Here is a 17,676-nt window from a genome sequence, read left to right as displayed (position 1 = left end):
GGAACACATTTAGATGATATTAAATTGAGGTTGAAGTTTTACTAATGAAATTGTTGTATGTTTTAGAAAGATAAATTAATCAAAATATTTTCAAAGAATAAATATGTATTAATGTATGCATGCAATGCATGTCTCGAATCTAGCCCATTATAAAATCGAAATGAGATGATTTCATTGATTTGGTCTACATTCTTGACTTCTATTGTTTTTATTTAATATATATTTTTTCTAATATTTATGTTATTTATCATAATTGAAATCTATCACAACAAAAACATGGTGTAAATTTTAGATTTTAATATTACACAACATTCCCTTATATGGTCTCTTTTTTTTTTTGGGAAGGGAGGGGGGTTAATACCCTAACAAGTCTTCAATACCCAAAAAAATGAAGAGAGGGATTCACATGTCAAGTTTGAACATAATTTATGTTGATAAGGTGATTAAATACATTTAAAAAATCATTATACCCTATGTTATTATGGAAGCAGTTATTTATTTATTAGTTTTTTCTGATATAATGTGGGAGGAGGGATTGTGGTTTCCATGACTTGTCTTCATGAAATATAAGGGACAACGTTCTCTTTCTTAAAGCATGTGATGTACACTCCTTAACCCCTACATTTATCTTTCTTGTCCCTTTCCTTGAAATGATATTTCTGTCCGTGGTTGAAACACTCTGCCGAAATTAGAATCTATCCATACTTTTGTGAGTAACATCGTTTGAGGAATCAGAATCAGATCATCAGTTCTAATCAAATTGGATAAGAATTGACCTCTGATCATGGCTGATTCATACTTGATTTCCAGGGTTCTGGCTGATTTTGATTATTTTACAAATTGATTATTGATCACGGTTGAATCGAAATCCATGGAAACTAATTCCGCTTACTTGAACCATGGTGAACCCCAGAGTGTCAAACACAAGGGATCCAGTCATGCAGACCTGACTAATTCTAATTCCTTAGAAGAATGATTCAGAATCCTAACAGTGCCAACAAGTAGAGAATCAAGGAATGCTTATAATTATTCATTGGGAGTGAATTAGTCTGAAACCTGAATCGTGCTCTACACAATGTGCTGATGTTCTATCCTCGTTCTTCTATTCCTTCATAGACTTTTGTTTAATTAATAGTAATAGGTCTTATCATAGGTCTTACTTATGTTTCAAGCAGTCTTCAATGACCAGAGTAGAGTTGCTTATCTTGACTAATTATTAAGTGTTTAATTATTAATATTTTAATTAAAAAATTTCGGGGATCTAAGAAAGATGGTTGGGAACAAGGGTAGAGTCTAAGCAAATAAACTAATTCTTCGTTCACAAGTATTCTCAGTTTCCACCAGGATGACGTAGGAAGGAGCAAGGGTAGAATCCAAGTAAAGTATCACTTTTCTTCACTGCTGTTCCCGTTGTTCCCAAAGTAGATTGGATTGGACTAAGTCAATCTCCTTAATTGACTCATGCTGTACAAGTTCTATAATGGATGTTTAGGATCTCTCTTGTTCAACGATCTTCAAATTGTATTAATATATATCTTTTCTCAATAAAGAAATAATCCATGTTGAGGGTTGATATACTGCATTTTGTAGTTTCGGTTGTAGGCATAGTTAGCAAATTTGGATTCGGGAATTATTCGGGCGGAGAATTATTCGAAATAATTCGATTGGTTAATTTAAGGATTCGGTCAAAAAAGCGGACAAAATAAAAATCGGAGTTGGATTCGAGAATTATTCGATTAAAAAATAAAATTCGGGCAAAAAATTCGGATATTATTTTCATAGTTTATTGTATATTTTTTATTTATCAAGTTATTAACTTGATTTGTATACTTAGAAAGAGCAAGTTACTTTATACAATAAAGTAAGAAACTAAAAAAAAATTGTCATTGAGCGATGGAAGCAATGGTTATTGTAATCCAATTTCTACTCATGAAATAGATTAGGCCCCAAAATAGTGAAAGCAGGATTACAACTACAATGAAGCAAATAAATAAATTGACCACAAAAAAATTTCACTATCCTTTTGCTTGGGTTCATAAGATCCATATTGAACTAAGATGCGCTAATTTTTCAAAATTAAAGCAACAATATAAAAGAAGATTGATCGATACGGCGATATGAATCTGTCCTGGTCTTCTAGAACCTCAAATTATCCATCAAGGCTTGATATCTCCCCTATCTTAGGATGAATTGATAAAGTTATGAGAAATAAATGAAACAAATAGTAGATTTGTACGATTGTTACAGAAGAATTAGGTGGAGAAAAAATATGGGAAGAAGGAGGCAAAAATTTGGGAGAGAAGAAGATAAAAAAAAATATATATATATATATATATATTTCGGTGGTGGGTACCGTGGGTTTCATATATGATGTTTTGTTTGTTTGTTTGTTTTTTTTTTTTAATACTGTTTAAGTGGACCGAATAATTCAGTTTAAATCGATTCGGCCCGAATTATTCGCGTTTTAAATTCAAATTAGTATAAAGTGTGTTTTTTACCGAATTTTATTTTTAACTCGGATTCGGTCAGAATTTTTTATTTAATTCGAAAAAAATTTGGTTTGGCCGAATTGTTAACTAGGGTTGTAGGTTGTTTGTTCAAAGCCTATATGGTTTGAACCGGAGAATTCGTGGCGAGCATGGGCTTTCTGCCCACCACAGCTCCTGTACGGTAAGCAGTGCTTCCACAAGACCAATGAGCGACAGTGGGCATGTCAAGACTTGAACCCACAACCAGCCGACTCGAGCGGTGATGGGTTGAGGGCATTTTCACCACTAGGCTACCAACCCCATTGGTAAGGTATTTCTTACTCTATAAACAACTTAGAATCCGAAACCATGATCAAACAAACAAGCTGGTCATATTCTAGAAGAAAAGAAAAAAAAAGCCCATATGTGGTTTTAGTGCTATCACTAAACAAGTTTAAAGAAACAAAGAGTATAGGTTCATTAATTAGCTGAAACCTCCATCAGAGAAAATACCACAAAAACTACATCAAACTACGAGAATTAAACTCAAACACAAGAACATGAAATATGCCCTTTGAAAGGGCACTAATGGTTCTGGTTCCATCCGATACCTTAACTGATAGTTTGGTATTGAAATGATTGAAAATCCTATTAGATCCCAATGTTGTACCATTTATTAATGTGACAATCAGGTATTGGGTTGAGTGGAACAATTGATCCCAAACTGAAAACCTTAGCATAGACATGTAATTTTCCAGGCTAAGGCTTGGAAGGATTTTGGGTTTCCCAAGGCATCAACCCAAAGCCCAAAGCCCAAAGCCCAAAGCCCAAAGCCCAAAGCCTAAAGCCTAAAGCCCAAAGCCTAAAGCCGAAAGCCCACAAGATTGAATTTTTCAGCTGAAGCCCACCTGTGGCCCAAAAGTACAAGTCCCAACAGTCCAGCTTGGAGGTGTTTCTGGGTTGGGCTTGGCTAGTACATGTAAAACCTTCACAAGTGCCCACGCCTACTTAGGCAAAATAGCCCAGACTTTTTTGGGCTGTTTTGTTTGGTTACTTCTGGTTGTTGTTAGGGTTGGGCCGATTTGACTTGCTTCCATCCCCAAAATATCCAAAATAGCCCACCCCTACTGCCATGTTTACAATCTATCGAATAGCGACAAAAGATTCCAGTCCAATGGTTGAGACGATGAGATATCCTGTCCCCTGTATAGTCCCAATGAATATTCCAAGTCAAAGATGCAAAGATTCCAATGGGCGTTAGGAATCAGGATGGGCGGAAGAGTGAAGACAGCATCTCAGGGGTGATGTTGTAAAAATGAACGTACTAGTACTAGAGATGAATCTAATGTTATTCTTTTACATTATTAACCCTCAAGATGCCTTTTCCCGTTTCTTTATTGGTACAGGTCGTGGAAAGAGGATCTCGACCCTTCTCGTTCATTCGGGCGTACGTTAACGGTTACACCTCAACCTCTAAGGCGTACGTTAGTGGATGGCTCTAAAATCTTTTTTTTTTTTGGTAATGGGCTCTAAAATCACTGATGTGGTAAGTGAAAGAAGACTTCCCCTACTCATTGTTTCATTAGCCTTTCCTGCGAACTCCTCGGAGCCAGAGCATAATCTCCGAAGCCGCGGAAATCTGTTTCCGATCAGAAGGTAGTATTGTTGTCTGTTTTGTTCATTTCTCATGTTTCTGTATCATTTTTATTGCGATCTAAGATTAGAAGCAAACGGAATCTCTGTTTATGTGCGTTTGACGATATCGATCTGTGAAGTAGGGTTTCGAGATCAGGGATGATGTCTCTCCCTCTCGATTTTTATTTTTACTAATATAAAATGTCAACGAGATTTGAACAAACAACCCACAACCTCGATAAGCTATTAATTCTAGTTTGTGCAAGATTATATTGCGTTAATTTGAAGCCATGGGTTATTCTTTTGGTTTTGTTTCAGTCTTATCATTTTGAAGCTGGAAAAGCAATGGATTACTACCATTGCGGAGAATGCAGGCAATTGTTCTGTGGCTGGGAATTTTTTGACTGCCTTTTTAGCGTAGCATTTAATTTAAATTAATGGTATACGAATATTTTCGTTTTTTTTTAACTGTATAGATATATTTTTCTCTCTGCAGGCGAGACTAGCAAGATTGTTGGTTTAGTTTATATTCTACCATCGCTTCACAATGTGCGTATTTTTTTCCATTTATATTCTTTTCATGTGCTTTATTTTTCCTTTATTGTTGGCCTGTGATGTGCAGGTTAATGCATAGTGTTCTCTTTCTTCTGATGCATATTATCTACTTAATAACACTCTGATAGTCTATCATTTCATTGAGAAAGAAAATATATATTTGATAGTACTTGGTTGGATGGGCTCTTTTTTGGTTAAACAGTTTGGATCACATTTTCCAAATGCATTATATTGCTGCCTATGGCTTTCATGGTTGGTTATAATTATGTTTTGAAGTAGATGGAATACTGTTTTGTGTGACTTTTTAAAACGTCATTAACAGACTTTGTATTTTCTTGCTTACTATGGTCTCTCTAGGGTTAACTATATTTTTCTTCTGTTTGGTTCTGCATGGTTTCTGATTCTCTTTCATCTTTTGGCTGAGCTAGCATAATTTCTCTATCAGATTGTTAACCAACTTTTCAACTTTATTTCATGGAAATTAAGTGAGAAGTGTCTGAATTTGGCGTCTTGATTGGCCAAGTCACATGACACTTAGTTTGCAATGGCAAGCTATCACAAGAGAATGTCTGTTGTAGGGCAATTACGATGTGGTATAGTATTAACAAGATTAAAATATGTTAGAACCAACTTCTTTGCTTGATGTATATACTTTATTCCTTCATCTCAATGTGTATGGACATTTAATAGGTGAGAAGACACGTCTCTTGCTTCTAACAAAGCAATGCTACTATGCTAAGAAATAACCAGTGTCTGGTCATGTTAGCATGTGTAGCTTGGTGTTCAACATGTGTGGACACAACTAGATAATGAAAAATGGGCATGTCCTTGTTAGTTATGTAGTCCTAAGAGGCAATATGCATTTTTTTAATATCAGCTTTCTGTGGTCCATAAAGTGTGCAAACAACTCATGCTCACAAGACCCACGGTGAATTACTTTCTTCAATCAAAAGGCTAGTTGTCACACAAAATCCAGCACTGTTTTGAAAGTTGAAGTATGCCTGGTTTTAAGAGTTAGATATAGGTGCTTGTGAATATAAGTTTGGCTGAGATCTAGGTGACAAGGGCATTCATTTGGGATGGCTCCATCAGTGAATAGACTTGTGTTGAACGTAGAAGCGAGGCTGATGTCTAATGTGGAGAAGTGCGGATGGAAAAAAATGTTAAAAAAAGAAGTGGTCCCTATTTTGTGGTTTGGGCCCATGAAATCAACAAATATGTGATTTTAACTTGCTAAAAGGAAAAAAAGTTGTGATCTTAGTTGACGAGTTTTGTTTTTTATTGTATGGTTGAATGTGTGTACTCTAGTAAACTAGCAACCTTCATCTGAGATTCACCTGGTGATTTCTTTGGGCTGGAAACTAAGCTAAGAATATATAAAGATATGTTTTTTTGACTTTTGCACCACCAGAACTATTTTTGATCATGTGATGGTGTGTAGAATTCAGTGCTAGTGCTAAGTTAGCATTTGGTCAATATGATGTCTTGAATTAGGGAGCCTTGATGAATTGGTCTGAGGAGCCAAAACTTAGAAGGATTCTTGGTAAATTCCAATTTTGGGGGCCCCTACATGTGAAGAAATATAGAAGTTTTTGCACTTAAAGGATCAAAACAAGGAAAAAGAAGTATTAACTATTAAGGGCCTTTTCTTTTATCTAATTAAATTGTGATATGCAAAGAAGAAAACTAAAGATTGAAAACATCACACTACGATTGGTAATGAAAGGCATAATTAGATATATGATTCTCACAATTTTCTATCAAGAAATAAAGATTTTTCTTCAATCCCAATTGGTTCTGTTTGGTTTCATACGAATTATGGAATAGATTGTTTTCAACTATGTGGAGATGTTTCTTTAGCGGGAAGAAGTTCTAATTGTTGATAAGAGAAGGAAAGGGAGTCTTATTTGCTAGTAGTCCCATTATTTGCAAGAAACAAGAGGAAAGTTTGGGACATCTTTTTCTTCATTGATGGGTGACAAGATGAATTGTTCTACTTTGGTAGGCCTCTTGAGTTAGAATTTATTATGTCATTGGGAGTGGAGGGAGCTTTTGTAGTGTTGCCAAGTGCTCCTTAAGGGATTTGTTGCTGCAAGCTTTGGAGCTTGCTTCCTTCCATTCAATCCATTGTACTGGAGAGTGAAATTTTTTGGAGTAAAAATGGATGTTTGTTCCTAGGGTATGTAATACAGGAGCACGATCAGATGCGTTTTATGTGGTTTGATCTTGAAATAAGTGTTGTAGATTTGTATTTTGTTAATTGGGAATTCTGTAGTATCATGGGCCCAAACCACTTGCTAATTTTTAAATTAGGAGTCTAATTTGTTTATGAGGCCCCATAGACGTGTAGGGGAGTGGTATTTGTTTTCTTTTGTTAAATAGGGGTCTGTCAAGCTGTGCCCTTGTCATAGGTTTGTAGAGGAGTTGTTTGTTAGAGGTTGTATGAGGAAACTAGAGTACTTGTCAGAAAATTTGATTAGTTTTCAAAGAGTCCTAGTTTTTAGAAGATTTCTTTGGTTTTTTTTTTTCTATAAATAGAGGAGTAACTACCACCTACGATAATGTCTCCATTAATCTTGATGATTTGGTAATGGCCTAGTTGTCTCTCTCTCTCTCTCTCTCTCTCGATTTGGTTAGAGCCTTAGAGGATTCTCTCTTCCCTTTTCTCTTCTCTCTCCCCTTCTCACGGTAGTGAGCTTCCCCCCTTCTTTTCCTCCTATTTTTTCTCTTATTTGGACACCAAAAATATTTCTCTCCCTCCTTTATTAATATATATATATATATATGTTTTTTAAAAATTTATTTCTTCTGCACCCATCTAATCCCCTATCTTTCTTTCTTTCTTTACTTAATTGGTTTATTATTTCTGTTCATATTTTTTTTCCCAATCTTCTTCATTCCCATGTTCAATGGAGGTCTATGGATGCACCATAAGGAGGGGTGATCTAATCCAGATAGAAGGATCTAAAACAGCTAGGGGCAGGCCAAAAATGATTATAGAAGAAATTGTGAGGAAAGACATGCACGTATTAGGACTTGCCCCAAGTATGACCTTGGATAGAGCAGATTGAAGGGCTAGTATCCATGTAGCATACCCCATTGAGCTGTGTTCTACTTCGTTACTGTTTTTTGCATTCTGTTTCCTTTCACTTTTACTTTTCCTTTTCTTTGTCCTTGCTCATATCCATGTAGCTGACCCCATTAAGTTGGGATAAGGCTTTGTTGTTGTTGCTTCTCTCTCATTAATTTCTCAATTCTGCTTAGATTTTTTTTATTTTTTATTTATTTATTTTTATTTTTTATAACATGGAATTTCAGATATTAGATTCTACTAATTAATTTTGACCACTGGATTTGAATCAATTTTGAGAAATCTTAGCTGTTAGATCTGGTTGGTATATGTAGGCAATTTTAGCCCTTGAAACAGAATCTTGGAGATTGGCACATCACCTGCAGATCCATTTTGATCGATCTGCATCAATAAGTTATTGGGTTCATCTATGTAAAAAATTGAATTTTGGTTTGGAGGTGTTCTAAAATCTGCCCGAAAGTCCTTTTTTACAATGAAATTCGTTCCATTTTTTTTGGGGGGTAGGGGAAGATGAGGGTAACTGTTTTTACTTACATATGCTTGTCCATTTGGGACACTAGCATTGTTTTACGGACAATCTGAACTACCGTTAGATCTAGTTTTTGATTTTCCACAATAAGTTCAACCCCAAGTTTAGGAAGGTCAACTCAATCTCTTCCAAATTATAATTGGGTTTTGGTTAAATAACTTAAATTTCCCTGATGTAAATTATTCTCTTTCAAATCCTAATCTTCCGTTTCAATTTAAAATTAATGACTTTTATTTGGTTGGAAAATTGCATGCTTGGCAACTTTATGCCGTTTTCTTAAAATAGAAAATTTGGACTGTATTGATATCATTTCTCATGATTTCCCATTAATACGTCTCTCAAGGTCCTTTATGGCGATTAAGTCTTTTTATTTCACTTATGTATGCATTTGTAGCTTATCTATGTTTTCTCAATCCAGGGCGGATGAAGAACCTGTTGATCCGAAGAAATATCTTGAAGAGACTTGCAAGCCAAAGTGTGTGAAACCTCTTCTTGAATATCAGGTACCTTCCAACTTTTGGGCATTCAAATATTTGGAGCTTGGGGACTTTACTAATTTCTTCCCTTTGGACAATTTTTTTATTTACTTAAAACTGTTTTCTGATGTTGCTGGACCATTATTCATTTGTATTTGTTTTTGTAAAATGGAATTTATTATCATCCAATCGGTTAGAAGCTATGACAATATCTTGCAGATTTCAATACTTCTGTTTCTCCATTTCATGTTGTTTGAACTGTGTGATTAGAGGATCAAAGATGATATTGAATGTCTCTCAGCTTTGTAGATTCGGACAATCAATGTATATTGCTGACTAAGGATAACCTATACAGCCTACTGCGGAATGGTTTTTGGTACAACCCGCAATACCATTAAAAATGGAAGCTCATGCTCTTTTAACTGTACCAAGCTTTTTGTGTAGCATGGATTTATCAAGATGGAATGATCATCTTGCATGTAATGCTAAATATAGTTATGTGGTGGAAGTTTATTTTATTTTATTTAAAATTTTTTTTTTTGGGTAAACTTGTTCTTATCATTGATAAGATGTTATTAAGCTTATTCTATATTTTGGTTGAGTCTAATATCATTGAATGGTCATTTCATGGTGTTTTCTTGCCTTTTTGCTGGAAATCTTACCTATTATGAATACCATGTTATTGATTTATGATGTAGTTGAGGTAGATTAGATGATTGAAATTTCACTTATTTATTGTCTTCTTGTTGGTAAATATAAGCACAAACTGTGCAGGTATAGGTGTGTTCAGTATGCGTGAGAATCACCTTACTGTAACATGGAGACATAAGATATTTGTTTATCAACTCTCTGAGGGAGTAAAATTATTTAATTGGATTCATATTGCAGTTCAACTTTTGGTCTAGCTCTCCAATTGCCTGATTAGTTAGTGATTTATCTGGGTGATACTGGGATTCAGTATGATGGTTCTGACTTCTGAGTCTTACTGTTTATGGATAGATTCATCTATAGTGTGCCTGTATTTGTTCTTCATTAGAGAAGAACTTACAATTTGTTTAGAAGAACAGATGATTGGTAGGGAAGTTATTAATATGGTTAATTTGCATAGTGGGAGAAGAAAAGCTGGAAATTATTTTTTTGGGAAAGAATTAGATGCATTATCTTGGATCAACTGAGGGAAGAAAACAAGCTTACAGTTGGGGGGAAGTAGACATGATTGCTGCTTCCTTTAGGTTTCTATGATTATTTGCAGATTGGTAAAGAGATCTTTTTTTTTTCTTTCTAGTTATTTACTTATTTTTGGGTTGGGATGTCTTATGGCCAAGATGACTCGTCTCCATAAAGTGTTCTTCGATGAAGAGATTCAACAATGAATTTTAGCATTTTGGATTTCACCTAACATGGTCTCTTCTCTGTTGCTGCAACATGAGAGAATAACAACAATGGTGGTGCACCCAACTCCAGAAACCTCCACATGTTTGATGTGGATTAGTCACTTGGGCTTATTTTATTGCAAATAAGCCTGGGGTTGTGTTATGCATGTGCTGGGCCTTTGATCCCATGAGTTTTCTTTGAAATGTGTCACTTTAATAGGCCTAAAATATGGGTAGAAGGTAGGAAAACGGGATTTTGTTCATTAGTTTAATTAGTTGCTATTTAATTTAATAAAGACCCATTAGGCCATTAGTTGGTTGTAAAGTCCTATATGGACTATTAGTTAGTTAGTTCTATTTCATGTTGGAGTCATAAAGTCAAGTCCTAGTCCTATTTTGAATTCCTAGTTGCAGTAGGAGTGTCTAGTCCTATTGGGAAACTAACACCTAGTTGTAGTAGGTGTGTAAACTTTCCCTCTATAAATAGAGAGGCATATATACCATTATTGGACAGATTTGAATGAAAGAAAGTTTGCAACTAAATGCTTAGAGCAGCTGAGATAGCTGTGTGTGAGAAGCCTAGGCTGATATAGCCACTTCCTTTATTCTTTTTCACCATTCTCAACCCCCCATCTATTTTATTCTTCTTTTTTTTATTTTATTTGTTGTAACATTCAAGCGATATAATTCAGATTCTGATAAAAGTCTGCAGAAATCAGAACCGATCAGCAATCCTAGTGGGAATAGAGAGAGATCGATCTCCTTTCTTTCTCTCTTTTGTATTCTGTTCAGCCAGGTTTTCAATCAGGGTATTCCAGGCCTCATAAGGGTCCCACAATCCTTACCTAGTCACTGTTGGAAGCATTCAGCTGCTGTTCGTGAAGGTTCTTCTCATCTTTCTCTCTCCTAGTTTAGAAAATCAAGAAAGCTTGTAACTTCACAACCAGCCATCAGAATCCTCTGAACTTTGGGGGTTTTTATATCCTCCCTAGGGACTCTCTACACCCAAGAGTGCAGCTCAATCGGACTCCTACAGACCTGGCCGCACCTCGCTCTGCCCAGCCATATTGCAGGTGTTTCTCTCTCCTACCGGGTTGGGTTTTGGGCTGATTTTGCTCCTGTATGGTATTGTATCCTTGGGGGTTTATTTGATGGACTTTTTTCTTTGTTTCCTTGTCCTATTTGTTTTGTTTGGGGTTATAAACTGCTGGAGTAGTTTCTTATAATTTACTCCTGCATTAATGTTGGCTTGATATAACAGCGATGAAAAAAATAACTTGCAGAGAAAGTGATTTGTCAAATTGGGAGAATTTTCTTACTGAGAAAGGGATTTGTTTCTTTTTCCAGTCTAGGGTTTCAGAAGATTTTCTTTCGCTGAAGATATGCAAAATTAGGGTCCTTAAATCACAGTGTTGCATGATTTTGGGTCTTGCAAGTTGCTAGGTCTGTTGGATTTTGATGTTTTGGCTGTAAAATAGCCACAAGATCTGGTCACCTTATCTTTTCCATTAAATAAAAAATGGCTGAACCCTTTTTTCATACAGGGGGAGAGGGGTAGGTGGATCCCCTGTTTCTGTGTTCAGCCTTGGAAAGAAGCAGCATACGGTTTTGCTGACCTAAGGTTGCCACCATGAGCCATTGGGAACTTGAGATACTTGGAGGGATATCACAATAATTAGGTATGGGTCCTAACTTCCACTCTATGGGAATGCTATTATGGTTATGGAGTGCTTCCTGTGGAAGAAAATCCACCAGTTCCAAGGCTGTGCACGTTGACGCTGGCAGAGGAAGCAATGGCATTGGGGGCTCATAGTCTCACCGGTGACCAGTGATTTGACAGAGCATGGGAAAAGAAAACCAAGATTCACCTCCTTGTTCTTCAATCATGATTGTAAGTGGTAGGGGTGTCAATCGGTCGGGCCGGTCCGGTTTCGGTCGGGCTTAATCGGGCTTGAAGACTTTTAAAGGTTGCACCGTGTCCGCCCATTTAACTAATCGGGCTTAGTTAGTGAGGGCATGGTACACTTTATATTCGGTCGGTCGGTCTCGGGCTATTAAAATCGAGCCTTAATCGGGTTTTAGTCGGGCCTTAACGGGGCCACGGACATGTTTAATGTTAAACGGGCGTAACCGGTTTTTAAACGGGCCTTCTTTAATATTATTGAGCAACGACGCCGTGACGGACGATGGGGTTTAGTCCACTGTTGTTGAGTTTAATTGTATTATCACCATGAAATCAAAGCCACCCCACCCCCCAAAAAAAAATCATGAAAATAGGTACACTAGACAATGTTTAATAAACTAACAATCATATTTACTAGCATACAAATCCTTGTCTGAGTTGGATACATAACCAGTACCTTTCATTTACCATTTAAGAAGATTGCAAATATTACACAACTAAATATAACCAAATATAGACTTTGGCCAGTACAAATAGTCATATAAGGTTTGTTGCTGATAATGATTTTAAGATTTCAGAGCCTCTCTATCAAGAAAATAGAGAGGAACCTACTCTCTTCCAAGTCACATATTTAAAAACATCACAAAAAATCCAAAGCATTGATAAACATCACTCTCCTCCAAGAAGGATGTACCACTACCTGCGAGAAAGTAAAAACACCTTGAGCAGAGAAAATGCATAGAAACAGTGAAAATCAGAGAGAGAAAGAGTAGGTTCCACATAAAACAATCCATATGTAGTGAGGAGAACAAAAAACATCAGAAAGGGGGAAAAAAGTCTCATTGACAGAGAAAAATCTCAGAGCGAAAGAGGAGAGAGATCCAAAGAAATGTCTCCCTAAATAAAAAACAGTTACTCGAGAAAGCAGAGGAAGGATAAGCAATACACACAAATCAGCCATAGCGACTGCTTGACTGATTCAAAGTTATATTTACATGAAGCTCAAAACAAGATCCGGAATCAAGAGAAATACCATGTAACTTCAAGCACAAAAACAAAGAGGTAGAGTCCAAACTTGTGCTCGTTCTTGATTAAAAAAAAAACACAAAAGAATGAAAGATCTCTAAAGCAAGAGAGAAGTAGCTCAAAGAATGAACACATAATCGTTTAAAGAAAAAAAAAATCGTACAGACATAGAGAAACAAAGCTACACAGACACAGAGATGAATGCTGCACATAAGAACTGATAGTAAACAAGTACAAAGAAAACATCATACGCAGTTGACCTAGGAAGTCTCAACTACAGTTCAGTCCGATCGTCACCGGAACCCTTCTAATATTACAGGATCGGACACACCAGCAACTTGGTTCTTTTAACCAAAGGAGGCACATGCAACACGAGAGAAAAAATAAATTCTCTGAACCTTGTAAGAGAAGTAGAAACTCACCGAAATTAATCTAGCTCCAATCCAGATGCGTTTGAATGAAGGAAATGGAAGTAATAGACGACCAACACCATATATTGCGACAGCAAAGAAATGAAGAACTAAGCTCAATGGGCTTGGCGACTGGCGAATCGACGACAACGGAGAATGGAGAACCACAGCGGCGGTCGCAGCGCAGTCGCCGTAGTGTCAAACGAAGACTCGAAGAGGAAGGTTGAAGACCAACTTGGGCTCGGCGACTGGTGAATCAACGACACCGGAGAATGAAGAACCACAGCGGTGGTCGCGGCGCAGTCGCCGCAGTGTCAAACGAAGACTCGAAGAGGAAGGTTGAAGACCGACTTGGGCTCGGCGACTGGAGAATCAACGACACCGGAGAATGAAGAACCACAGCGGTGGTTGTGACTCGCGACGCAGTCGCCGCAGTGTCAAACGAAGACTCGAAGAGGAAGGTTGAAGACCAACTTGGGCTTGGCGAGTGGCGAATCGACGACAACAAAGACCACAGCGGCGGCCGCGGTAGTGTTAAACAAAGAGAAAGGTTGAAGACCGAGGGACTAGGGTTTTTGGTTTCTTTGTTTATTTTTTCTTTTTAACTCTTTCATATGGGGGTAAAATAGGTATCTTACAACCGGGCCGGGCCAGGCCGATGCAAAATAGACCGGTCTCGGTCGGGTATTAATTGGTCGGTCTCGGTCGGGTGCCCGACGGTCCAAGTATTAGGACTGAGACCGACCGTTTATAAACGGGCCGCGCTCAAGCCCGACACGTTTAATAAACGGGCCGGGTCGGGCCGGGCTTTAAACGGTTGGTTCCGGTCGGTTCTATCGGGTCGGGCCACGAATTGACACCCCTAGTAAGTGGTGATTCAGGATTTGTCTGATGCATAGTACCAGGATTTCGTTTTCACCAGGCTCGAAACCGAAAAGTTTCGATGGTTGGTTTCGAGAGCCAAATGACCAAATTAGGTCGACACACTAATTTAGGCACTCTAAACATAGTGGCACTATTAGATTTTAAAAAATAACACCCAAAATGGTAGTGTACATTGTATTCATTCTCTAATATGGCCTATTCCACACAATGTTTAGTGCTGGAACACATAATTCAAATAAACGTGTTTAATAGACGTCAAATTATAACTGTTTCATAGATCATGTATCATACATGGTTTGTTATAAAGAGTCACATGTATTAGAGTTAACAATACAAGAAACAAGTCAGCATATGCCCATCCTAGAGTCCTAGTACCAAATCGAGTTTTGGGCAGCTTCAAAACCACTAGAATGTTGCTGCCACTGCCGAATCATGTTATCCTCCAACTGTGTCACAAAAGCTGGCCATTTCGTAGTAAACGAAAAGCCACATTTTCATCTTCTCTTTCTTTTCTTTTTTCCTTTTTTTTTTTTTTTTTTTTTGGGTGGGGGGGGGGAAATTAGTTTTATGGGAAAAGTGATATACATCCAACTGTGAGTCTTGCAAAAAACTCTTCCAATAATGCAGTAAATCACTGCTTCCACTGGGTTCTTCTACTACCCAAGTACTTGCTCCAACCTTGTACAACAGTGATTTGGCCAAGAAATTTTAAAAACCAGATAAAAACCCCTTTTGTGGCGAAAGTAGACAAAATGCACGAAATAGATCAAAATTTCGACCTGTTTTGAATGAAACCATGCTTTTATTGTTTCCACCAAAATTTTGAGCCCTTGCGAAACCGAAATATTTCACACGGTATTGCAAAATTTCAGTGAAACATTTACCATGGTCCTATATAGAGGTTCCATGGGAGAGTTATTGGCTGACTTTTGGTCCTACCGTTGTATATGTTCCAACCGATGAAACATACGGCAAAGGGTCATACATGTAAGCCTAGTATTGTTTTGAGTGGTTTGGCTATATCCAGATTCAATTTGGGTAATTAGGTGGCTTTGAAAGATGGATATATAGGTAAGGCCAAACTTTATTTTGTATTGAGCTTTTGGCAACCAGTATTGGTTGACAGATTGTTTCTACCTCAAAAAAATTAATTTTCATCTGTTGTATTGCTAAACATTCATTTTTCTTGCCTATCGGGGTCCTGTCGATTGCGTCTGCTCATTGAATATTTATTTTTCGGAAATTGTTTTTAACAGAGTGCATAGAAAGGGTTATTTGAAAGATCAAGGACTAGTACCAGTTAAGGGTTTGAAGATTTTGTGGATGATACTCTTTCTAGAGTTTGTATATGAAACAACCTAGAGGAGGGTGAACAGGTTATACTAGTGGAAATCAACTCTTTTCGATGTATAGGTCCTAAGTGTGATTGCAAGTTAAAAATGATGCTGAATAAATAAAAAATGCGCAATCACACAACACAAGATTTATAGTGGTTCGACTCAATCCGAGTCTAGTCCACTCTCTACAAGAATCCTCTTGTAAGGTATTCCACTAGTTCTCCCTTTCAGTATGGTAGGTAGGGAAGAAAACCTTTACAATCTTTTTCACGGATAAGAGTATCCTTACAAATCTCTTTTACAGGCAGAGAGACGCCTTTACAATCTCTTTTAAAGGTAGAGAGACACCTTCCTCTTTTTAGGATAAGAGAATCCTTACAATCCTAAGTACAATCTAGAATTGTAAAAACAGAAATAAATAAGAAGTAGTGGAATAAGAGGAATACCTCAAGTGTGGTGCAAATGATAAGAATGAGAGATGAATGATGCACCTTTTGTAAAGTTCTCTCTTATGGCTTTGACTTGCACAGGAGAGAGTGAAGGACTTGATTGAGACTTGAGCCTTTTGTTGGGATTAGAGTAATCGAATGACTCAAGTAGAATAGAATAATCTTAATGACTCTTGAATGCTTACAATAATACTCTTAATTCTCTTTTTTAATACATATTTAATTAAGAGTGGTTTGGGTATTTATAGGTGAGCTTAGTGAAGCATTTTAGGTAGGAAATCAGGCTCTAACGGTCGTATTCTGGGACCACCGGTCGACCGCCATTGGTAGCCGACCGACCGGAAAGAGCCATTGAGGTCAAAAACTAGCCGTTGGAGCTTTTCTAGGGAGTCACCGGTCGATCGGGACTTTCTACCGGTTGACCGGCTATGGTCTCGGACAGTTCCGGTCGATCGGGGATTTCAGCCGGTCGACCGCCAACATGACAGACTGTTTTGACAGAATGCTGTCATACTGACCAGTCGTCAGTGTTTTGACCATAACTTTTCGGTCCGACCTCGGATTGACCTGAGATCAGTTGCGTTGGAATCGCGACTCAATTTCCTACAACTTCTATGAAGGTTTCATCTCTTGATACCGACTTTAAGATTATCCAAAATGCCCTTGAGTCAGGTTAATCTGTTTTCACAGTTTTACTAGAGCATATTGTACTTTACCACCTAAGGTCATTCTAGTATGATGCATGAGGTGCGTGCGTATGCAATGTGTGTACAAATTACAAAATATATTCTCTATCCTATGGTCTTCATCTTGGGTCTTGATATCTTCATCATTATGGGTCTTGATGTTTTCATCTTCGGTCTTGAATGTCTTTATTATCTTGGGTCTTGAATGTCTTTAAGCTTCAAGGTCATGTCTGCATGAGTTCAAACCTTGATGTCTTGATTCGACCTTCTAAATGTTTTTTCAAATTAATTACACTTTCTTCAAGCTAATCACATTTTATCAAGCCAAGTTAAAGACGTATGTTTGTTTGTTAACACCAAAACATAGCAAGGAGTGTGGACATGTTTCCCAACAGTATACTTCCTTGTTTTCAATCTTATAGTAGATCTTCAGTGCAATTTCATAATAACTAGCAAGACAGCGTCTTACTTTTTGAATAATTATTCTTCTGAATGTTTAATCAGCATTTGGAATATCGTGTAGTAAATTTTTTGCGTCTCGGGGAAATGATTATAGGTGCTGGGTTCACAAAGATGGTGCCTTTGACTGACACTAGTAGAGTTAGTCCTTAGATGTGGTTGCAACTTGATTTGTGTGAAAGTGAGATGGTTTTCAGGTTGGAACAATGTCTCTGCTGTTTCTTTGTAATTTTGTTGGCTTTATTTTCACGTATGAATGACGGTTGAAAATTCGATCACTTCAGCATTTGGTGCATTCTTTGTTCTTAGTAGCTGTGATGTCTTATACAATTGGGCCTTGCATCATTGGTTATTATGTGAAGTGTCTTTATTGATTGGAGTTACATCGTCGTGA

At 37.3% G+C, this 17,676-nt stretch overlaps 1 protein-coding gene across 4 annotated transcripts; it reads left to right on the top strand.

Annotated features, from left to right (window-relative positions):
- The first annotated feature begins 3,964 nt into the window (after positions 1–3,964).
- LOC122073285 lies at positions 3,965–17,671 on the top strand. 4 transcript variants are annotated; one of them, XM_042637844.1, is made up of 3 exons: positions 3,965–4,124; positions 8,697–8,781; positions 17,380–17,671. In XM_042637844.1, the coding sequence occupies exons 1-3, from the start codon at positions 3,991–3,993 to the stop codon at positions 17,407–17,409; spliced, it is 249 nt and encodes an 82-aa protein (XP_042493778.1). In that variant the 5' UTR covers positions 3,965–3,990; the 3' UTR covers positions 17,410–17,671. The 4 variants fall into 4 exon arrangements, 3 of the variants coding, with proteins under 3 accessions (XP_042493778.1, XP_042493776.1, XP_042493777.1); XM_042637842.1 differs by having other exon boundaries at positions 17,328–17,671; XM_042637843.1 differs by lacking the exon at positions 17,380–17,671 and adding an exon at positions 8,974–9,110.
- Positions 17,672–17,676: the final 5 nt, after the last annotated feature.

Source organism: Macadamia integrifolia, chromosome 3, assembly GCF_013358625.1.
Source record: "Macadamia integrifolia cultivar HAES 741 chromosome 3, SCU_Mint_v3, whole genome shotgun sequence".
Classification (NCBI taxonomy): Eukaryota; Viridiplantae; Streptophyta; class Magnoliopsida; order Proteales; family Proteaceae; genus Macadamia; species Macadamia integrifolia.
The sequence above is the reverse complement of the archived record's forward strand: the minus strand, read 5'-3'. Positions and strand labels throughout refer to the sequence as shown.